General features: G+C 46.1%; 1 protein-coding gene across 3 annotated transcripts in view; it reads right to left on the bottom strand.

Moving 5' to 3' along the window:
• Window positions 1–23,907, bottom strand: part of RBCK1 (RANBP2-type and C3HC4-type zinc finger containing 1) — a 40,597-nt gene that overhangs the window by 12,003 nt on the left and 4,687 nt on the right. The window contains exons 2-11 of one of the 3 annotated variants that reach the window (XM_070744404.1): window positions 18,318–18,431; window positions 17,968–18,130; window positions 16,583–16,693; window positions 15,076–15,124; window positions 13,649–13,793; window positions 12,136–12,229; window positions 10,063–10,261; window positions 8,044–8,195; window positions 3,138–3,311; window positions 1,557–1,717 (exon numbers count right to left, since the gene is read on the bottom strand). In XM_070744404.1, coding sequence (XP_070600505.1) covers window positions 1,557–1,717; window positions 3,138–3,311; window positions 8,044–8,195; window positions 10,063–10,261; window positions 12,136–12,229; window positions 13,649–13,793; window positions 15,076–15,097 — 947 coding nt within the window. In that variant the 5' untranslated portion in view covers window positions 15,098–15,124; window positions 16,583–16,693; window positions 17,968–18,130; window positions 18,318–18,431. The remainder of the gene's footprint in view (window positions 1–1,556; window positions 1,718–3,137; window positions 3,312–8,043; window positions 8,196–10,062; window positions 10,262–12,135; window positions 12,230–13,648; window positions 13,794–15,075; window positions 15,125–16,582; window positions 16,694–17,967; window positions 18,131–18,317; window positions 18,432–23,907) is intronic. The other 2 variants (XM_070744403.1, XM_070744406.1) reach the window with 2 other exon arrangements.

The following is a 23,907-nucleotide window of genomic DNA, read 5'->3' as shown; positions in this document are numbered from 1 at the left end:
GGCTTCTCTGGAGCTGGGGAAGAGCAAAAACGCCCTCCCCATCCCCCCGGAGGCTCTCGGGAAGCCAAAAACAGGCCCTCCCAGAGCCTCTGTGTGAGCCAAAAATCAGCTAGCCAGCACACACATGCACATTGGAACTGAGCTAGAGCAACGGCTCACGTGCCAGCAGATATAGCTCCGCGTGCCACCTGTGGCACCCATGCCATAGGTTCGCCATCATTGCCCCAGGACCATTAAGAGATCACCAAAATAGGGACTTGAAATTCCCATGCTAGAGTGATCAGTTATACCAACCCACCTTAGGCATCTCCCTCAAGATAGCATTGAAGTACAAAATAGCAATTCCCATCCTAGCATGACCATTCTACAGAGCCCTCTTAGATGTCTCCTAAGACCATTGAGACATCCGCAGAGGTAGGAACTAGCAGTTCCCCATGCGAGGATGACCACTTATGTCAACTGCATTGGTTGCCGATCAATTTTCGGTCACAATTCAAAGTGTTGGTTATGACCTATAAAGCCCTTCATGGCATCAGACCAGAATATCTCCGAGACCGCCTTCTGCTGCACGAATCCCAGCGACCGATTAGTTCCCACAGAGTGGGCCTTCTCCGGGTCCCGTCAACTAAACAATGTCGGTTGGCGAGCCCCAGGGGAAGAGCCTTCTCTGTGGCGGCCCCGACTCTCTGGAACTAGCTCCCCCCAGAGATTAGAACTGCCCCCACCCTCCCTGTCTTTTGTAAACTCCTTAAAACCCACCTTTGTCGTCAGGCATGGGGGAACTGAGACATCTCCCCCGGACTTATTCAATTCAATTTATGTATGGTATGCTTGTATGTATGTTTGCTTAAATAATGGGGTTTTTTAAATATTTTAAATAGTAAATTATTAGATTTGTCATGAACTGTTTTATTGTGTTGTGAGCCGCCCCGAGTCTACGGAAAGGGGCGGCATACAAATCTAATAAATAAATAAATAGATAGATGGATGGATGGATGGATGGATAGATAGATGGAAGGAAGGAAGGAAGGAAGGAAGAAAGAAAGAAAGAGAAAGAAAGAAAGAAAGAAAGAAAGAAAGAAAGAAAGAAAGAAAGAAAGAAAGAAAGAAAGAAAGAAAGCCTTCTCTGTGGTGGCCCTGACTCTCTGGAACCAACTGAGACATTTTCCCCCGGGCTTATACAATTTATGCATGGTATGTTTGTTTGTTTGTTTGTTTGTTTGTTTGTTTGTATAAATAAATAAATAAAAAATAAAATAAAATAAAAAATAAAATAAAATAAATAAAATAAAATAAATAAAATAAAATAAATAAATAAAATAAAATAAATAAAATAAATAAAATAAATAAAATAAATAAAATAAATAAAATAAATAAAATAAATAAAATAAATAAAATAAATAAAATAAATAAAATAAATAAAATAAATAAAATAAATAAAATAAATAAAATAAACAAACAAACAAACAAACCCATTTTAGAGGTCTCCTAAGATCCACAGAGAGGTCACCCAAGTGTCCTTTGGGACTGGATAACCGTTTGGAACCGAGGCTCACTTGCAGAAGGAATGGAGACATTCTCGTAGGGTGACTCCCTCTCCGGGCTCCACCTTCATGAAGCAGATGGGGCACTGAATGGCTTCCTCAGAAAGCACCAGATTCTGGTTGTCCCAATGCAGGAGTTGACGGTAGTTTCTCTCCTTCTCTTCTTCCTGCACCTGTAAAGAGAGAGCGAAGGGGAGCGTGAGACTTCTTACTTGTGTGGCTTTTGAGATGCGATGCTTTTACAGCCTAAGTCAGGGGTCTCCAAGCTTGGCAACTTTAAGCTGGGCAGACTTCAACTCCCAGAATCCCACAGCCGGCAATGCTCCTCCCGCCAATCAGGATCCGTTTCATTTAGTGACCGTTAGAAAATGACTGTTTTTCATACTTATGACCGTTGAAACATCCCCATGGCCATGTGATCAGAATTTAGACACAAGGCAAACTGACGCATATTTATGACCGTTGCAGGGTCCCAGGGTCATGTGACACCCCCCACCCCCCCCACCTTATGAAACTTTCTGACAAGCAAAGTCGATGGGGGAAGTCAGATTCACTTAACGACTGCGTGAGGAACTTAACCACTGCGGCCATTCGCTTAACAAACATGGCAAGGAAAAGTTGTAAAACAGGTCAAAACTCACTTAGCAGACGGCTTGCGTAAGAACAACACTCTTGAGCTCAATTGTGATTGCATGTTGAGACTACCAATATTTTAAGTTTATTATATTCAGCTTCCTACTATTTCTTTTTTGCGCTAACCCCTTTTCTGGGGAGAGAGAGAAAGAGAGAGGAGGGATGGAGAGAGAGACAGAGAGAGAGATGATGATGAAGAGAGAGAGAAAGAGATAAAGATATATATATGTATGATGGAGAGAGAGAAAGAGAAAGAGAGATGATGGAGATAGAGAGAAAGAGAGAAAGAGAGAGAGAAAGAGATAGAGAGAGAGAGAGAGATAAAGAGAGAGAGATGATGGAGAGAGAGAGGAGAAAGAAAGATAATGGGGAGAGAGAGCGAGAGAGAGAGCACGAGAGATATATGATGGATGGAGAGAGAGCGCGCGCGCGCGAGAGAGAGAGAGATATGATGGAGAGAGAGAGAGAAAGAGAAAGAGAGAGAGAGATGATGGAGAGAGCAAGAGAAAGAGATATGATGGAGAGAGAGAGAGAAAGATAGAGAGAGAGAGAGAGATGGAGAGAGAGGAAGAGATAATGGAGAGAGCGAGAGAGAGATATGATGGAGAGAGAGAAAGAGATAAAGATAGATAGAGAGAAAAACAGTGACAGAGAGATAGATATACGAGATAGCAATAGCACTTAGACTTATATAACCACTTCATGGTGCTTCACAGCCTTCTCTAAGTGGTTCAGAGACTCACCAACTTACCTTCCACAATCTGGGTCTTCATTTTGTCGACCTCGGAAGGACAGAATGCCGAGTCAACCTTAAGCCAGCCAGCCAGGATCGAACTTCCTGGCAGTGGGCAGAATCAGCCTGCAATGCCGCCTTCTGACCACGATGCGCCACCAGGGCCCTTGAGATGAAATCCCCACCCACCCGCCCCTTCCACCCTGACGTAGCTGGCCAGGCCTCACCTTCTGATACTGCCGGGTGGCCTCCAAATCCCTCTGCAACCATCCCTCCTCTTCCTCATCCAGGTGGTAGTCTTTCGGGACGATGTAATTCAAGGGCCGCTCGGTGCAGCACATTTCGCACCCGGGGCGGGACGGCTTGTTGATGAACGTACATTTCAGGCACTCCCAACCGACCTAGGAAGCCACATGGGCGGGTGGGGAAGCAACGGAATCATTGGCACGCAGGAAACCGCAGAGCCGCGATGACGAACCTACGGCATGCCTGCCACAGGTGCCACATGGAGCCGTACTGGAGGGCACGCGAGACTTTGCCATGTGTCAGCCTCAGCGCGCATGCTGGCCAGCTGATTTTCAGCCTTGGGAAAAGCCGTTTCACCCTCCAGACGCTTCCCTTAAGCTTCCCTAAAGCCCCAGAAGCAAAAAATCGCCCAATGGGCAAACCGGAAGTTTGGGGAAACGCACTTCCTGTTTGTTTTTTTGCACTCTGGAAGGTTTCCTAAAGCTCCGGAGTGCAAAAAACAGCACAACAGCAATCTGGGAGTTCGGAAAATGCACTTCCAGTTTGCCTATGGTGCTGTTTTTTACATTCTGGGGCTTCAGGAAGCTTCCCTGAACCCTCCAGAGTGCAAAAGGCAGCACAACGGAAGTTGGGAAAATGTACTTCCGGTTTGCCTATTGTTGTGGTTAGCTCTGGCCCAGCTCCTGCCCCAAGCAATGTGGAGGTGGATGTGGGGGAAACATCCATATGCCGCAGGCCTGCTTTGCTCCCGATGGAATCTGCCGACGAAGCCTCCTCTGACCAAGGAAGCGTGAGTGACAGGGAAGAGGGGAGTTTTGGCAGACAGCCCGGGAGGAGATCAATCCTCTGTATCATCCTTAGATTCTGAACAAGAATTAATGACACATCCACGCATGCGTAGAGTGATGCATAGGAGACAACAACTGAAGGATTATTACAAGAGAAAATGAGTGCAGCCTGGTGTTTTAGCCTCATGGCAGTTTATCTGATTCATTGTTTCGTCAAGATCGTGGGTTTTGTGCTGTTCAAGATTGTGTGTGGACTCTCTGGACTTTAGAATTGGACTCAATTTCCCAGTTATTGGGTGAGCAATTGGACTGCATTTCACCTGTGCCTTGTGTGTACCAGAAAATCCCTTTGACATTTAAAAAGGGAGCTGTTTCTGTTTTTCTGTTTATAAAAACTTTTGGGTTTTCCTTTTATCATGTGGTGTGTGTCTTCCTGGACTAATTACCCTGTAATTACGGGCAGTTGAGACACACCGGCAGAACACCTATGGTGCTGTTTTTTACATTCTGGGGCTTCAGGAAGCTTCCCTGAACCCTCCAGAGTGTAACAATTAGCACAACGGCAAACCGGAAGTGCGTTTTCCCAAACTTCCGGTTTGCCCAGGTTTGGGCATCATTTTCATGCTTCAGTAAGGCCTGTGTGCATGAATGGGGGAGAGAGCTGTCAAGATTGGAGCCTACCTGATGTAATATTCCAAATTGCAGAAGGAGGGAAGAATTGTAAAATTGCCTAGTCACGGTGAATATGCAAATTGTAATGTAATCTGACTGGTTGACAAAAGTACATAATGCACCTTTGCATAGGTGTGGCTTGTGGCTTGGCTTGAAGGTATTGTGGCTTAGTACAGTTTAGAGTGGCCTGTGAGTTAGTGTGGCCTGTGGTGGCTGAAGACCTATGGCTGAATATTGTAACAGGGAATAGTAGATAGAGAATTGTGAGTACAGTGTTCCCTCAATTTTCGCAGGGGATGCGTTCCGAGACCGCCCGCGAAAGTCGAATTTCCGCGAAGTAGAGATGCGGAAGTAAATACACTTTTTTTGGCTATGAACAGTATCACAAGCCTTCCCTTAGCACTTTAAACCCCTAAATTACAATTTCCCATTCCCTTAGCAACCATTTAGATTATTACTCACCATGTTTATTTATTAAAGTTTATTAAAAAATATTTATTAAAGGCAGACGAAAGTTTGACGATGACGTATGACTTTATCGGGTGGGGAAAACCGTGTAATGGGGGGGGGGGGGAAATGCAAAGTATTTTTTAATTAATATTTTTGAAAAACCGTGGTATAGCCGTTTTGCGAAGTTCAAACCTGCGAAAATCAAGGGACCACTGTACAGTGATACCTTGTCTTACAAACTTAATTGGTTCCAGGACGAGGTTCTTAAGGTGAAAAGTTTGTAAGACGAAACAATGTTTCCCATAGGAATCAATAGAAAAGCGATTAATGCGTGCAAGCCCCAAATTCACCCCTTTGGCCAGACGAAGCACCCGGTTTTTTTCTGTGTTTTTGCGATGCTGCGATTTCACTGAGGCTCCCCTCGCTGGGAAACCCCACCTCTGGACTTCTGTTGCCTGCTGGGATTCCCCTGCAGCATCACAAAAACACGGAAGTCCGGAGGTGGGGTTTCCCAGCGGTGGCGGTGGGTTTGAAAGGTGAAAATAGTTTGTAGGAAGAGGCAAAAAAAATCTTAAACCTCAGGTTTGTATCTCGAAAAGTTTGTATGACGAGGCGTTTGTAAGACGAGGTATCACTGTACTTTGCATAGTTAACTACAAGAGAGATAGCAACAGTGTAAATATTTTCTAGGGAAGAAGTAAATATTTTCCAAAGGAAAAAAAAATCTGCAGTACGTGTCTTCGATTATCTTCAAGATAAAAGTTCCTGATATCCTGGTCTGAGGTCGGCTGGTGAGCTGCTGTGGCTATCTGGGTGGGCTAGCTTCTGCAAAACGGAACGCTACTCACAGTCACTCATAGAAACATAGAAGACTGACAGCAGAAAAAGACCTCCTGGTCCATCTAGTCTGCCCTTATACTGTTTCCTGTATTTTTATCTTAGGATGGATATATGTTTATCCCAGGCATGTTTAAATTCAGTTACTGTGGATTTATCTACCACGTCTGCTGGAAGTTTGTTCCAAGTATCTACTACTCTTTCAGTAAAATAATATTTTTTCACGTTGCTTTTGATCTTTCCCCCAACTAACTTCAGATTGTGTCCCCTTGTTCTTGTGTTCACTTTCCTATTAAAAACACTACCCTCCTGGACCCTTCACTCATGCCCTTATCACTTTGAGGTTCGACTACTGCAATGGTCTCTATGTGGGGCTACCTCTGAAAAGTGTTCGGAAACTTCAGATCGTGCAGAATGCGTCCACGCGAGCAGTCATGGGCCTTCCCACATACGCCCATGTTTCGTCAACACTCCGCAGCCTACATTGGTTGCCGATTAGTTTCCGGACACAATTCAAAGTGTTGGTGATGACCTATAAAGCCCTACATGGCATCGGACCAGAATACTTACGGGGCCGCCTTTGGCTGCAGGAGTCCCAGCGGCCGATTAGGTCCCACAGAGTTGGCCTTCTCTGGGTCCCGTTGACCAGAGAATGTCGGGGCCTAGGGGAAGAGCCTTCTCTGTGGCAGCCCCGGCCCTCTGGAATTAGCTCCCTCTGGAGTTTCTGACTGCCCCCACCCTCCTTACCTTCCGCAAGAGCCTTAAGCCCTATCTATGTTGCCAGGCATGGGAAAACTAGTGTATCCCCCCCCCCCACTCTGACCATTGAAAGTTATGTGTGGTTATGATTGTGTAGTATCAATTGTTTTTAAGGTAATGGGTTTTAGTTACAGTTTTAATTATTAGATTTGTATTTGTATTGTTTCATTGTTGTTGTGAGTCGCCCCCAAGTCTTCGGAGACGGGCGGCATACAAGTCTAATAAATATATTTGTTTGTTTGTTTGTTTGTTTGTTTATTTGATTTTTATGCTGCCCCTCTCTGTAAACTCGGGGCGGCTAACAACAATAATAAAACAGCGTATGACAAATCTAATATTTAAAATAGCTAAAAACCCTTATTAAAAATCAAATATACACACAAACATACCATGCATAAATTGTATAGGCCTGGGGGGAAAGGAATATCTCAGTTACCCCATGCCTGATGACAGAGGTGGGTTTTAAGGAGCTTACGAAAGGCAAGGAGGGTGGGGGCAATTCTGATCTCTGGGGGGAGTTGGTTCCAGAGGGTCGGGGCCGCCACAGAGAAGGCTCTTCTCCTGGGTCCTGCCAAACGACATTGCTTAGTCGACGGGACCCGGAGAAGGCCAACTCTGTGGGACCTAACCGGTTGCTGGGATTCGTGCGGCAGAAGGCGGTCCCAGAGATATTCTAGTCCGGTGCCATGAAGGGCTTTATAGGTCATAAGCAACATTTTGAATTGTGACCAGAAATTGATCGGCAACCATTGCAGACTGCGGAGTGTTGGAGTAACATGGGCATGCCTTGGGAGGCCCATGATTGCTCTCGCAGCTGCATTCTGCACGATCTGAAGTTTCCGAACACTTTTCAAAGGTAGCCCCATGTAGAGAGCGTTACAGTAGTCGAGCCTCGAGGTGATGAGGGCATGAGTGACTGTGAGCAGTGACTCCCGGTCCAAATAGGGCCGCAACTGGTGCACCAGGTGAACCTGGGCAAACGCCCCCCTCGCCACAGCTGAAAGATGTTTCTCTAATGTGAGCTGTGGGTCGAGGAGGATGCCCAAGTTGCGGACCCTCTCTGAGGGGGTCAATAATTCCCCCCCCCAGGGTCAAGGACGGACAGATGGAATTGTTCCTGGGAGGCAGAACCCACAGCCACTCCGTCTTATCAGGGTTGAGTTTGAGTCTGTTGACACCCATCCAGGCCCCAACAGCCTCCAGGCACCAGCACATCACTTCCACTGCTTCGTTGACTGGACATGGGGTGGAGATGTACAACTGGGTATCATCCGCATACTGATGATACCTCACCCCATGGCCCTGGATATAATTTGATGCTTGTGTCAATCACCCGTCTTCTTCATCTCCTCATCGCCCGCTTTCTTGCCAAGCCTCCTACCTTTGGGGTCTCGACAGGGAGCGTCAGCCCACAGCCGCTGCCCTCCTCATTGACGTCCAGCACCAGGGAAGGCTCGGTTGGCGTTGAGAAGCCCGAGGAGACCGAGTCGCCAGTCCCGCGAGGCACCAGGACTCCTTCTGTAATGCCTAACTCTGGCGGCAACACACAAGGGAGGAAGGAAAGGCGTCACTAGGTGGAGTTTAGAGCAGAGGTTTAAAGCAACCTTAAGACTCGTGGACTTCAATTCCCAGAATTCTCCAGTCAACTAAGCCCTTTTCCAGCCCCGTTTCCTCCCAGGAGATTCCTAGAAAGGTCCCACGGAGGCTTCTCCCCACCTTTTCTGGCCCCGTTTCCTCCCAGGAGATTCCTAGAGAGGCCCCACGGAGGCTTCTCCCCGCCTTTTCCGGCCCTGTTTCCTCCCAGGAGATTCCTAGAGAGGTCCCACAGAGGCTTCTCCCCGCCTTTTCCGGCACCATTTCCTCCCAGGAGATTCCTAGAGAGGCCCCAGGGAGGCTTCTCCCTGCCTTTTCCAGTTACAGTTTCAGAGGCTTGGGTTTGTAAGTGGAAAATGGTTCTTGAGAAGAGGCAAAAAAAATCTGGAACACTCGGTTCTTATTTAGAAAAGTTCGTAAATAGAGGCATTCTTAGGTAGAGGTACCACTGTACCATTGTGAACTTCAAATGGTCACTAAATGAATGCTTGTAAGTCAAGGATGTGTTGCACCCAGAGTAAATTTGGATTCACTTAATTAATTAATTGGTTCACTTAATGACCGCAGCATTCACTTAATAACCATGGGGATTCACTTAATGACCTCTCTAAAAGAAGATGCTAAAAATTATGACTGTCACAAGTTATGGTGACCAAAGAGGACAACCTGTACATACAGGTATTCCTAGAGTTACAATGCTTCATTCAGTGACCGTTCAAAGTTACAATGGCACTGATGACCGTGTTTCACACTTACAACCTTTGCCAAGATCCCCAGGGTCATGTGATTAAAATTCAGACGTTTGGCCACTGACTCGTCTTTACGACGGGGTTACGCAGTGTCCTGGGGTCACGTGATCCCCTTTTGCGACCTCCCGACAAGCAAAGTCAATGAGGGAAGCCAGACTCACTTAATGACTGCCATCATCCCCTTAACCTCTAAGGCATGAAAAGTTCTAAAACTGCGGCAAAACTCACTTAATAAATGTCTCACTTAGCCATACCTAAGCACAGCCCACATGATCATATGCTGGAATGTCCTGCCTGTCAACAACTACTTCAGCTTCAATCACGACAACACACGAGCACACAACAGATTCACAGTTAATATTAAGCGCTCCAAACCTGACTGCAAAAAATACAACTTTAGCAATCGAGTTGTCGAAGCATGGAACTCATTACCGGACTCCGTAGTGTCATCCCCAAACCCCCAAAATTTTACCCTTAGACTCTCCACGGTTGACCTCTCCCGATTCCTAAGAGGTCAGTAAGGGGTGTGCACCAGTGTGCCTTCCCTCCCCTCTAATGTCTCTCTTATATTTCTACTTGCTCCATTATTCCCAATGATTATTTCTTCTATATTATTCCTAATGTCTTTCCTTCAATTCTTCTATTGATGTATTTTACCATGATTATATCCTCCTAAACCTACTTTATGTATTAGACCAGTGTTTCCCAACCTTGGCAACTTGAAGATATTTGGACTTCAACTCCCAGAATTCCCCAGCCAGCAGACGTTGGCTGGGGAATTCTGGGAGTTGAAGTCCAAATATCTTCAAGTTACCAAGTTTGGGAAACACTGTATTAGACTAACTAACAAACTAACTAACTAAGTAACTAACTAAGTAACTAACTAAGTAACTAACTAAGTAACTAAGTAACTAAGTAAGTAACTAACTAAATAAATAAATAAATAAATAAATAAATAAATAACAATCCTGGGCCCCCGTTGTGGTCATAAATCGAGGACTACCTTCAATGCCCCATGTGACCCTTCTGGTGATGCCACATCGGGGGCACCTGCTCACCTTCCAGCTGCCTGCGTTGATGGTCCAACTGCACTGTCCCTTTGTCCAGCTTCTTGGCCTTGGCGGACATCAGGTAAAGGAAGGCCTGGTCTCCGTCCCTCTGGATGCCTTGGTAGTAGAGGGTCTCGTGATCCTGAGGCAGCCTGCGGCCCACCACCCACTTCTGGATGCTGGGCGGGAAGCCATAATGCAGGTGCATCTGGGCAGGAGACAAAAGGCAGATGGAAGGGGCCCCCTAGGAGACCCTCTGCCTCGGGTGGGGCGGAGGAGAGTGGAATACAGTGCCATGTAGGGTAGGGTGGGGTGGGGAGGAATGGAATGGGATAGGATAGGACTAAACTGGACTGGACAGAAGAATATAACAGAACAGAACAGAAAATATGGAATGGAATGGAATGGGAATAGAATAGAATAGAACAGAACAGAAAATATGGAATGGAATGGAATATAAAATATGGAATGGAATGGGAATAGAATAGAACAGGACAGAATATAAAATATGGAATGGAATGGGAATAGAATAGAACAGAAAATATGGAATGGAATGAAATATAAAATATGGAATGGAATGGGAATAGAATAGAACAGGACAGAATAGAAAATGTGGAATGGAATGGGAATAGAAGAGAAGAGAATAGAAGAGAATAGAAGAGACCTGGGAGGTCTTCTAGTCCAGCCCCCTACTCAGGCAGGAGAACCCGTCCTATACCATTTCAGATAAGTGACCAATGATGAACCTTGGGTGTGCACATGCCCCTATCCATTCCCTCTCCCTACGCACATACGAAGCCCCTGCGCATGTGCACAATCCTTCCGTCCCCACACAAGCGTATAGGCCTCACCGAAGCCTGGGACTGTGAAGAAACGGCCAAATGGGCAAACCGGAAGTTCGAAAAAATGGACTTCCGGTTTGCCTGTTGGGTTGTTTTTCGTATTCCAGAGCCTTCAGGGAAGCTTCTTGAAGGCTCCAGAGTGCGAAAAACAGCACAACGGACAAACCGGAAGTCCGTTTTCCAAACTTCCAGTTTGCTCCTTGGGTGTTTTTTCGCACTCCGGAGAGCCTTCCCAAGACCGAAAATCAGCTGCCCAGTGCATGCATGCACGGTGTTGACATAGGTCAACGCCTCGCATTTCCACTGATATGGCTCCACGTGCCACCTGTTCACCATCACAGATCTAGACTGTTCTTAAAAACATCCAGTGTTGTTCTTCTGGTGGCAAGCTGTTCCATGGGTTAATTGTCCTCACTGTTGTGGTTAGCTCTGGCCCAGCTCCTGCCCCAAGGACTGTGGATGTGGGGGAGACATCCACATGCTGCAGGCCTGTTTTGCTCCCGGTGAAATCTGATGATGAAGGCTCCTCTGACCAAGACGACATGAGTGACAGGGAGGAGGAGAATGTGGCAGACAGCTCAGAAGGAGATCAATTATCTAGCTCCTCCTTAGATTCAGAACAAGAGTTAATGATACAGCCACGCATGCGGAGAGCGATGCATAGGCAGCAACAACTGAGAGATTATTATCAAAGAAAATGAGGCCACCTGTGGTTGGATGGGGCTGTGGTCATTAGTGAGGCTGCTATAAAGAGCAGCCTGTGGGTTTGGCCATTGTGGAGGATTAACTGATCGTTGTGTTTCGTGACTGCTTTACTGACTTTGACCTTTTGTGTGCTGATTTTTCCCCGCTTTGAAACTAAACCAGAGCAAAGTGTGTGTCACTTTGTGAAAGAAGAAGGACTGTGAATTGCCTCACAGCTGCAAGCTAAGTATTACAGAACTGATCAGGGACTTGTACAAATTACCAGTTTGGTTGGAGACGAGTGCTCTTTGCTATCCCAAAAGAGGGCTTGGTTTATTTGCATTTTTCGGTATAAAGACCATTGTTTTGAATTTTCAAACGTGTGTCTAAAATTTGTACTTGTGAATTTTTGGGAGGAGTTTACCAGAGAGCCCGACAGAACAACTGTTTAGGAAGCTTCTCCTAAATTCCAGGTGGTTGGTGTCCCTTGTCCTCCAAGGTCACCCAACGTTTTCCCCACACCTGCCTATTAGACAGGATCCCTGAGAGTTCATACCATGTCTTTGAGGGAAGCCATAGTCATGGAAGGCTGGACTTTGAGAAAGATAGGTGTGGTGACCATCTGGGCGTCTTCCACGCCAACCCAGAGCCTGGAAGAAAAAAGAGGCATATGAGACTATACAGATTGAGTTCATGAAGTCTTTCCTGATATGTTTTATGCTTAAGACCTTCCACCCTTTTTGTAGCCCGTCTTTGGACCCGTTCAATTTTGTCAATATCTTTTTGTAGGTGAGGTCTCCAGAACTGGACACAGTATTATTCCAAATGGGGTCTCACCAGCGCTCTGTACAGCGGGATCACAATCTCCCTCTTCCTGCTTATTATACCTCTAGCTATGCAGCCAAGCATTCTACTTGCTTTCCTTACCACCTGACCACTCTGTTCACCCATTTTGAGACTGTCGGAAATCACTATCCCTAAATCCTTTTCTTCTGAAGTTTTTGCTAACACAGAGCTGCCAATACAATACTCAGATTGAGGATTCCTTTTCCCCAAGTGCATTATTTTACACTTGGAAACATTAAACTGCAGTTTCCATTGCTTTGACCACTTATCTAGTAAAGCTAAATCATTTGCCGTATTACAGACACCTCCGGGATCGTAAGTGTGCAAAACGGTCGTAAGTCACCTTTTTCAGTGCCACTGCAACTTCAAACGGTCACTAAACAAAGGGTCGTAAGTCGAGGACCACCTCTATAGAATAAATAAAGCTTTCCTGGATTCTTTTATCAAGTTTCTCAGCCTGGCCTACCTGGAACGGCTGGCGGTAACGAAGTAAAATTTTGGTTCCTCGCTTCCAGACAGGGAGCCCAAACTGAGGGTGCCACAGGAGCTTAGAAGCCCAGGATGGGATTTATTTATTTTATTTATTTATTTATTGGATTTGTATGCCGCCCCTCTCCGAAGACTTGGGGTGGCTAACAGCAATAATAAGACAGCATACAATAATAATCCAATACTAAAAACGATTAAAAACCCATTATTATAAAAACCAAACATACATACAGACATACCATGCATAAAATTGTAAAGGCCTAGGGAAAAGAGTATCTCAGTTCCCCCATGCCTGGCGGCAGAGGTGGGTTTTAAGCAGCTTTTGAAAGGCAAGGAGGGTGGGGGCAATTCTAATCTCTGGGGGGAGTTGGTTCCAGAGGGCTGGGGCCGCCACAGAGAAGGCTCTTCCCCTGGGTTCCGCCAAACGACATTGTTTAGTCGACGGGACCCGGAGAAGGCCCACTCTGTGGGACCTAACTGGTTGCTGGGATTCGTGCGGCAGAAGGCGGTCCCTGAAATAGTCTGGTCTGGTGCCATGAAGGGCTTTATAGGTCATAACCAACACTTTGAATTGTGACAGGAAACTGATCGGCAACCAATGCAGACTGCGGAGTGTTGGTGTAACATGGGCATATTTGGGATCCCCCCCTCCCCAATTCTCAGATTTTTGGAATGTTTACAGGGCCTTCTAGGAGAACCTAGCTGTCCAGGATTCGCATTCAGGACCGCATCACCTAATGTCATGCTCTGGATAGGCATCTGGTTCCAGCTGCACCTTGACGGGGACCCGGCGCTCGGCCAGCCAGATGGCGCAACGCTGGGCGATCTCTTCCTCCCCTTCTCGGATGGCCTCTTCCAGCCTCAGGGCTTGCTGCTCAGCTGTGGAGAAGGAGAGGAGACAATTCGGCTATGGAACGCCCTGCCACATGATACTGCTCTGCCCCCTGGGAGCCATTTCCGTCGGCAGAGGCCTGCATCCGAAGGTCCATTACGGTAAGAGAGAGATCCAGGCTTAGGAATGTCACCAGGCGAGTGCCAACCCTGAGCTCTGATTCGTCCTGCCCATTCTGTCTTTGGGGAGGGAAAAGCAGTTTGGGGTAGTGGTTAGGGGACTGCGGGTTCTAGGCCTCCCTTTGGCAGGAAAGCTGATGGGGGGGAACTCTGGATGAAAATCACCAGGAGACAGTGAGTTCTAGTCTCAGGGAGGGAGGAAAGAATGGATGAATGAATGAACGGAGGGAGGGGGGGAAGAGAGAGAGAGAGAAAGGAAGGAGAGAGAGAAAGAAAGAGCAAGAGAGAGAGAGTTATCAGAGAAAGGAAGAAAGGAAGGAAGGAAGGAAGGAAGAGGGAGGGAGGGAGGAGGGGGGAGGAGGGAGTGAATGAATGAATGAATGAATGAATGAATGAGGCAGGCGGGTGAGAAGGAAGGAAGGGAGAGAGAGAAAGAAAGAATGACTGAATGAGTAAATACATGAATGAATGAGGCAGGGGGTAAGAAGGAAGGAAGGAAGGAAGAGAAAAAAAGAGGGAAGAATGAACAAACAAATGAATGAATGAATGAATGAATGAATGAATGAATGAATGAATGAATGAATGAATGAATGAATGAGGTGGGCGTGCAGACAGGCAGGCAGGCAGGCAGGAAGGAAGGAAGGAAGGAAGATAGGAAGGCGAATCAATAGAGAGAGAAAGAGCAAGTGAGATAGTGAGTGAAGGAAGGAGGGAAGGAAGAAAGAATTCACAAAGTAACTAACAAATAAAGGAAGGAAGGGAGGGAGGGAGGGAGGGAGGGAGGGAGGGAGGGAAATTGTCGATATTTCCAGGACCTGTCCAGGTAGAGACCAGGCTCAAAGGAAAAAAAAAACCTATTTAGGTATTTTTAAAGGAAGGACTTTATTATCACCCAGTGGGAAGAAAGACCCCTAAGACTGAGACTTTACTTCTAGCCCTGATGACGTTACCTAGTTTGGTTCATGAAACGTCTGCAAGAAAAACCACCCCCAAGACCCCTGATGCCAACCCTGAGCTACAAATCTCCTCATTTCTGCTCTGGGTCAGAAAGGCCCCATCCAGAAGACCCTCCCCACCAGCCATTTCCCAATTCCTTGTGCAGGCACCTCCTCACCTGTTGGATGGCCACACCATTCCCCTGCCAACTCACCTTCCCTGATTGCCTCCTCCATCGGCCGCAAGGTCAGCCACACGGACTCCTGACCCAAAGAGAAAAAGAAGGAGCTGTGAGGATGGGTAGATATTGACCCGACCCCAACCCCATTCTCACAACCCACCAGCCTTGTCCAGATCCAATGTCAGCACCAAGCACTCCAACACTGGAGGCTTTGAAGAAGCGTTTGGACAAGCGGTTTGTCCGTTGTGCTGTTTTTCACACTCCAGGGCCTTCAGGGAAGCTTCCTGAAGGCTCCGGAGTGCAAAAAAACATCACAACGGGCAAACCGGAAGCCTGTTTTCTGAACTTCTGGTTTGTCCGCTGGGTGGTTTTTTTTGCACTCTGGGGCTTCCGGGAAGCTTCTAGAAGGCGAAACGACCTTCCCCAAGGCTGAAAATCAGCTGTCCAGCGTGCGCATGCACGCTGCAGCTGACATAGGGCAATGCCCCATCTGCCCCCCAATATAGCTCCGTGTGCAAACTGTGGCACCCGTGCCGTAGGTTTGCCATCACGGACCTATCCTAAAGACACCTAGGCTGGGAAATCCTATCCTGTCCTGTCCTACCCTCACTTATCCTACCCTAATTTACCCTGCCCTATCCAACCCTATCATACCTAATCCTACCCTACCTATCTTACCCTAACTTATCTTATCTTTCCCTACCCTACCCTACCCTACCTTTCCCTACCCTACCCAACACTATCCTACTCAACACTACCCTTCCCTACCCTAACGTACCCTATCCAACCCTACCTTTCTTACCCAAACGTACCCAACCTTTCCCTACCCTACCCAATGCTGCCCTACCCAACTTACCCTACCCTATCCTAATTTACCTACCCTATCCTACCCTTCCCTAGCTTTCCATACCTTACTCTGCCTTACTCTATCCAACTCTATCTTACCCTACACTATCTTACCCTAACGTGTCCTACCTTTCCTACCCTACCCAACATTACTCTACCCTAATTTACCCTACCCTATCCTACTCTTCCCTACCTTTCCCTACCCTTCCCTACCCTACCCAACACTATCCTACTCAATGCTACACTACCCTACCCTAACTTAGCCTACCCTATCCTACCCTTCCCTAGCTTTCCCTACCCTACCCGACCCTACTCGACCCTAACTTACCCTACCCTAATTTATCCTACCCTACCCTACCCTTCCCTACCTTTCGCTGCCCTACCTTATCCAACCCTATTCTACCCTAATTTACTCTACCCTACCCTTTCCTACTTTCCCTACCCTACCAACACTACTCTATCTTACCGTACCCTACCTATCTTAATCTTATCCTACCCTATCCTGCCTTTCCCTACCCAACCCTATTCTACCCTACCCTACCTTACCTAACCCACCTCATCCTATCCTATCCTACCTTGCCTTATCTTACCCTATCTACCCTACCCTACTCTACTCTGCAATTTAGGCCCAAAGACAACTTTTCTGCTCGGGGCAGAAACCCAAATGAAAAGACCTTCAAGAAAATAGCCTCACCTGTTCCGTGTGCCTCTACTTCCCCAGGGGACCCAAGGTGTTTTCCGACATTGAAGGCGAATCTCTTCCCTCCAGTAACTTCAATCCAGGTTTGCGTTTGAGCTCTGAATTCTGAGAGACAAGAAAAACCCACCGTGACTTCGTTCCCGGACATCTTTCAGGTAGTCCTCGACCTGTGACCGTAAGGGTGCCCAGAATTACAGTCGCAAGTCATAAAGATTAGATTAGATTTATTGGATTTATATGCCGCCCCTCTCCGCAGACTCGGGGCGGCTCACAATAATGGCAAAAAAGTACATAGTGACAAATCCAATACCCACCAATCCAATTACAATTTTAAGCTAAAAATTCATAAAAACAACCCCAGAATATATAAAAAACAAGCACACAATCAATCAAACACCAGAACAACATGGGCAAGGGGGAGATGTTTCAGTTCCCCCATGCCTGACGGAAGAGGTGGGTTTTAAGGAGTTTGCGAAAGGCAAAGAGGGTGGGGGCAATCCTAATCTCAGGAGGGAGCTTTTTCCAGAGGATCGGAGCCGCCACAGAGAAGGTTCTTCCCCTGGGTCCCGCCAGATGACATTGTTTAGTCGACAGGACCCGGAGAAGGCCAACAACTCTGTGGGACCAAACCGGTCGCTGGGATTCGTGTGGCAGAAGATGGTCCCGAAGGTATTCTGGTCCGGTGCCATGAAGGGCTTTATAGGTCATAACCAACACTTTGAATTGTGACCGGAAACTGATCGGCAACCAATGCAGACTGCGGAGTGTTGGTGAAACATGGGCATACTTAGAGAAACCCATAATTGCTCTCGCAGCTGCATTCTGCAAGATCTGAAGTTTCCGAACACTTTTCAGTGGTAGCCCCATGTAGAAAGCGTTACAGTAGTCGAGCCTCGAGGTGATGAGGGCATGAGTGACTGTGAGCAGTGACTCCTGGTCCAAATAGGGCCGCAACTGGCGCACCAGGCAAACTTGGGCAAACTCGGCATTAAGTGGGTCCTCACGTGACCAATTTTACACCATTTTTTGTGCCCGTCGTTAAGCAAACACAGTGGTCGTTAAACAAAGTTATTGTCCACGATGGGTTGGAAATCGAACATCAATGTCTGATTCCATCAGAGAAATCATAAATCAAACACTGCGGCAGTAATTGAATTCAATCAGATATCTAGATGGCAAAATTAGAGGTCAAGGTTGGGGGAGATCGGATTGATACCAGAAGTAATTAATTGGGAACTAATAACCTTTGGGGGGAGATTAACTATAATTAACTCAATACTGTTTTTATTATATTATGAAACTATTTTAAAATGTATTGAAAAACTTTGTATGGAGAAAAATAAAAAAAAATTACCCAAAAAGAAAAAATAAGACTGCACCTGGAACTTGAACCCAGGACTCAAGGCCGGAAAAACCCCCAAAGCAAGCACAGCTTTCACTTCCTCCAATTTGGGACTCCAACGTCTGTTGTTTTAGTTGAAAACAACATTATGGGCAACTGCGGCCCAGTCGTGACTCATCTTTGCATGCCAGGCTTCCAATCTGCAGGAGAAGAAACGCCGTGTGAAACTGGGCCTATTTGACCACAAATAGCTAGGAAAAGCAAGTAGGATGCTTGGCTGCATAGCTAGAGGTATAACAAGCAGGAAGAGGGAGATTGTGATCCCGCTGTAGAGAGCTGGTGAGACCTCACTTGGATTAATACTGTGTCCAGTTCTGGAGAACTCACCTACAAAAAGATATTGACAAAATGGCACGGGTCCAAAGACGGGCTACAAGAATGGTGGAAGGTCTTCAGCATAAAACGTATCAGGAAAGACTGAATGAACTCAATCTGTGGAGTCTGGAGGACAGAAAGAAAAGGGGGGACATGATCGAAACATTTACATATGTTAAAGGTTCAGGAGGGAAGTGTTTTTAATAGGAAAGTGAACACAAGAACAAGGGGACACAATCTGAAGTTAGTTGGGGGAAAGATCAAAATATTATTTTACTGAAAGAGTAGTAGATGCTTGGAACAAACTTCCAGCAGACATGGTTGCTAAATCCACAGTAACTGAATTTAAAGATGCTTGGGATAAACATAGATCCATTGTAAGATGAAATACAGGAAATAGTATAAGGGCAGACTAGAGGGACCATGAGGTCTTTTTCTGCCATCAGTCTTCTACTTGTCTAATACAAAACGGTCCTCAACCTCTCAACAAATTAAAAGCAGATACCCTGTTTCCCCGATAGTAAGACACCCCCGATTGTAAGACGTATCGGGGGTTTCAGGGGGGTCGGCTAATATAAGCCATTCCCCGAAAGTAAGACATATGTCTTACTTTCGGGGAAAGACGGGGGTATTGCCGGGGGGGGAGCCCGATGACATCGCTTCCAAGCTCCCCGCGTGCCCCTCACCTTCGCCTCGCCGCGGCGCCACCGCCTCTTTCCCCGGCTTGGCAAAGCGAAGGACGGCACTGGTCCGAAGCGAGCCGAGCGAAGGCGGCTTGCAGCGAAGGCGCTCGTCCCAGCAACCGAGTCCTGCCAAGGCTCGGCTGCAAGCGGCCAGTGAGGCCGACCAGCTCCGAGGCGAGCGGCCGGAGCTGCGCCCTCCTTCGCCCGCCTCCCCTCCAGACACACGCTTCCCCGACACGCGTCTGTGGCTCCACGCGTGCACGCCGCTTGGAGCCCTGAGGTTGAACTTGGAAAAGGGCTCACGAGGCTCCTGTCCCGCGGCTGCCCTTCTGGACTCTGGGGAGATGCCTTCGGGAACGCGACCCTTTCAATTTTTTTCCAATGTAAGACATACCCCGAAAGTAAGACGTAGTGGGGCTTTTGGGGGTAAAAAGAAAGTAAGACACTGTCTTACTTTCGGGGAACACGGTACATTATTAAATTCATTTGGCAATGAATAGAACTGAAGAAAATCACAAGATGCAAAGACCTGCAAAATAGAACTAGAACACCTGGGGCAATAGAAAGCAAAAATAGCACCAATAGCAATAGGCACCTTGGATGCAATCCCAAACATCTGGAGCATCACATGAATACAAAATCACTACCCTGTTTCCCCGATAGTAAGACACCCCCGATTGTAAGACGTATCGGGGGTTTCAGGGGGGTCGGCTAATATAAGCCGTACCCCGAAAGTAAGACATATGTCTTACTTTCGGGGAAACACGGGGTATTGCCGCCTCCCTCTCATCTAGCTGGACCTGGAGAGCGAGAAGGCGGCGAGGGTGAGGAAGGCGCTTGGGAGCGGCGCGGCGGGGAAAGTAGCGGGGGCGCGGGCCGGCTCCCTCCCTCCTTCCTTCCCAGCTGGCAGCGCACTCCGGGCCTCGCCGGCCGGCCGGCTCCCTCCCCGTCTGTCTATGTCTTTTTCTGACTCCAGCACACACCGTTTTTTCCAATATAAGACATACCCCGAAAGTAAGACATAGTGGGGCTTTTGGGGATAAAAAGAAAGTAAGACACTGTCTTACTGTCGGGGAAACACGGTACCTGTCAATTCCAAAAGTCAGCTTTACTTTGGATTGTTTACATCCCGCAACAGAGGTTTAATACAGTCAAAACAGCACTATCTGCCTATGCTGTGTCCTTGGGAAGGACTTGATAGGCGGATAAAATGCAAAATCTGCTCTAAACAACAGCAGAAAAAACAATTGCTGCCCACCTGCCTTCCATTGAGGACCTGTAGACTGCATGAGCCAAAAAGAGGGCTGATAAAACATTTACGGACCCCTCACATCCTGGACACAAAGTGTTTCAACTCCGACCCTCAAAACATCGCTACCGAGCACTGCACACCAAGACAGCTGGACACAAGAGGAGTTTTTCCCCCGAACGCCATCACTCTTTTTAATATATATGGGATTTTAGTAGTAATTTTTAATTAATTAGATTTGTTGTCGTATTGTTTTTGTATCTTGTGAGCCGCCCTGAGTCTTCGGAGAAGGGCGGCATGCAAATCTAAATAATAATAATAATAATAATAATAATAATAATAATAATAATAATAATTTATTAGATTTGTATGCCACCCCTCTCCGCAGAATCGGGGCGGCTCATAACAAGAATAGTAACAATGCAACAATGTAAACAAATCTAATATTTACAAAACATCTAAAAAACCCATCATTAGAACCATAACAACAACAACAACAACAACAATAATAATAATGTGACTGTCGCAAATCCGATTTCCAGGCCTCTGAATTTTGATTGCTTTACTTACTTTGGGGAGGCAAGCAGTGATCGTAAGCATGAAAAACGCTCATAAGTCAGTGGTGGTTTTCACTTACTTTTGCTACCAGTTCGGAACTGTGAACGCATGGGCGGGAGAGGGGGCGCTTCTGCGCATGCGCAGAATGTCTGGGATGACGTCCAAGCGGGCGGGCAGAGCCCTCCCCAATGCCACCGCTACCAGTTCGCCCAGATTGGGGTGAACCGCTACCAACCCACCGCTGTCATAAGTCATTTTTTTCATTGCCGCTGTAATTTCTAACGGTCGTTAAACATGAATAGAATAGAACAGAGCAGAATATAGAAAGAATGGAATGGAATGGAATGGGAGGGGAGGGGAGGGGAGGAGAGGAGAGGAGAGGAGAGGAGAGGAGAGAAGAGGAGAGGAGAGGAGAGGAGAGGGTTTCAGTGGTGGTTGTAACTACAGGACGAGCTGCAACCACTAAAAAGGCCCTATAAATTCTCTAAACCAGTGTTTCCCAACCTTGGCAACTTGAAGATATTTGGACTTTAACTCTGGGAGTTGAAGTCCAGATATCTTAAAGTTGCCAAGGTTGGGAAACACTGCTCTAAACAAATACAAATAAGTACATAAAGTAAAATAGGTTTTAAAAATATTAAATTTCCAAGCCAGCAGCAGTCCAGAGCAACGTCTAATTTTCAGCAAAAAACTGAAAAATTCTGGACGCAAATGTACAGTTACGTTCGGCCAGAGTTTGGGCCGTTTCTCCTTGGAGGCCTTTCCTTTTTTCCCATCACTTTCATTTTCCAGGATTCCACTTTTTAAAAACAATATTTCTCTATTTTCCCTCTGAGTTTTTATTTACGCTCTGCCTAGTAATCTTGCCCTGTTTGCAAGTACTTAGTAAAGAATCAACGGTCCTACCAGGAAGCCTTTAACAGCAACAGAAAACCACACCCAGATTAGGGAACTGAGGAAAAACTCAGAAGTTTCGGAACTGAGAAAAAAAAACCCAGAAGTTTTGTTTCACAAATGTGAAGGTCACAAGACACACATACAACACACCGTATTTTTCAGAACATAAGATGCACCTTTTGCCTTCCTAAAAGCAGCAGAAAATTCAGGTGCATCTTATACTCAGTAGTTCTGTGTTAGCCAAGAAGGATTTAGGGGTCGTGATTTCTGACCGTCTCCAAATGGGTGAACAGTGCAGTCAGGTGGTAGGGAAAGCAAGTAGAATGCTTGGCTGCATAGCTAGAGGTATAACAAGCAGGAAGAGGGAGATTGTGATCCCGCTGTATAGAGCGCTGGTGAGACCCCATTTGGAATAATACTGTGTCCAGTTCTGGAGACCTCACCTACAAAAAGAGATGGGTCCACAGACGGGCTACAAGAATGGTGGAAGGTCTTAAGCATAAAATGTATCAGGAAAGACTTCATGAACTCCATCTGTAGAGTCTGGAGGACAGAAGGAAAAGGGGGGACAGGATCGAAACATTGAAATATGTTAAAGGGTTAAATAAGGTCCAGGAGGGAAGTGTTTTTAATAGGAAAGTGAACCCAAGAACAAGGGGACACAATCTGAAGTTAGTTGGGGGAAAGATCAAAAGCAACGTGAGAAAATATTATTTGACTGAAAGAGTAGTAGATGCTTGGAACAAACTTCCAGCAGACATGGTAGATAAATCCACAGTAACTGAATTGAAACATGCCTGGGATAAACATATATCCATGCTAAGATAAAATATAGGAAATAGTATAAGGGCAGACTAGATGGACCAGGTCTTTTTCTGCTGTCAATCTTCTAGGTTTCTGTTTCTTTTTTTTTCTATTCTATTTCCACTCCACCACTCTGTTCTGTTTTATTCTATTCTATTCTATTCTTTGATTGTTCTCTTCTCTTTTCTCGTACTCTAAGTCTATTCCATTTCTTATCCTGTCCTGTTCCATGATATTGCATATATTCTATATTCTATGTTTTACACTGTATATTCTATTTTCTGTTCCATTCCATTCTCATCTTCTTATTCTATTCCATTTCTATTCCTTATTCTAGTCTCTATCTCTTCCACACTAGTAGCGGCAGGCTACATGAGTCACATGCTGCTCACGCCCACTGACAGTTGGAACAGAGTTCTTTTCAGGTGGGGAGGGAGAGTAGAACATCTAACTCCTTAGCACCAGTGCATGTTAATAATAATATAAGAAATAAATAATGATTTGATGGTCATTTTGAAAAATCCTTTCTTAACAAACACCTGGAAGCCAAGGGGAACATACATGCCAAGTTTCAAGTTTGTAGGCTTTATGGTTCTGGAGATCATTTAATGATGATGCATGAGTGGCATTTGGCTGTATTCCATTCTATTATATTTTGTTCTATTTTCCTTCCATTCCATGATATTGTATATACAGTGGTACCTCTGCCTAAGAACGCCACTACTTAAGAACTTCTCTAGATAAGAACCGGGTGTTCAAGATTTTTTTGCCTCTTCTTAAGAACCATTTTCTACTTAAGAACCCGAGCCCGGAAAAATTTCCCAGGAAATTTGAGAGTGGCATGAAGGCCCGGTCAGTTTTCTGCCATTCCCCCTTTAATCCTGGCCATCTGCTTAAAAATGGGTTTTTTAAACTATTTTAAATTTTAAATTGTAAATTATTAGATTTGTCATGAACTGTTTTATTGTGTTGTGAGCCGCCCCGAGTCTACGGAGAGGGGCGGTATACAAATCTAATAAATAAATAAATAAATAAATAAATCTCGGGCTTTTTTGGGCTGCCAGAGGAGCCTTTTGGTGGTGCTTAAGGAGGCTTTGGCAGTCCAGAGCGAACGGAGCATTTTCCTTTCTCTGGGCGCTTGGAGAGGGAATAAAATTCTGACAGCACTCAGAGAAAAGAAATGCTCCCTTCGCTCTGGGCAGCGACTGTCCTCCTCCTCTTCTTCCTCCTCCTCCTCTCACCCAAATACCAAGGTTTTATTGCTTTCCTAATGGATATGCATGCATTATTTGCTTTTATATTGATTCCTATGGGAAAAATTGTTTCTACTTACAAACTTTTCTACTTAAGAACCTGGTCACGGAACAAATTAAGTTCTTAAGTAGTGTATTCTATATTCTATGTTCTATGT

The sequence above is a fragment of the Erythrolamprus reginae genome, chromosome 3 (genome assembly GCF_031021105.1).
Source record: "Erythrolamprus reginae isolate rEryReg1 chromosome 3, rEryReg1.hap1, whole genome shotgun sequence".
In the NCBI taxonomy this organism is placed as follows: Eukaryota; Metazoa; Chordata; class Lepidosauria; order Squamata; family Dipsadidae; genus Erythrolamprus; species Erythrolamprus reginae.
This window is presented reverse-complemented; position numbering and strand designations above follow the sequence as displayed.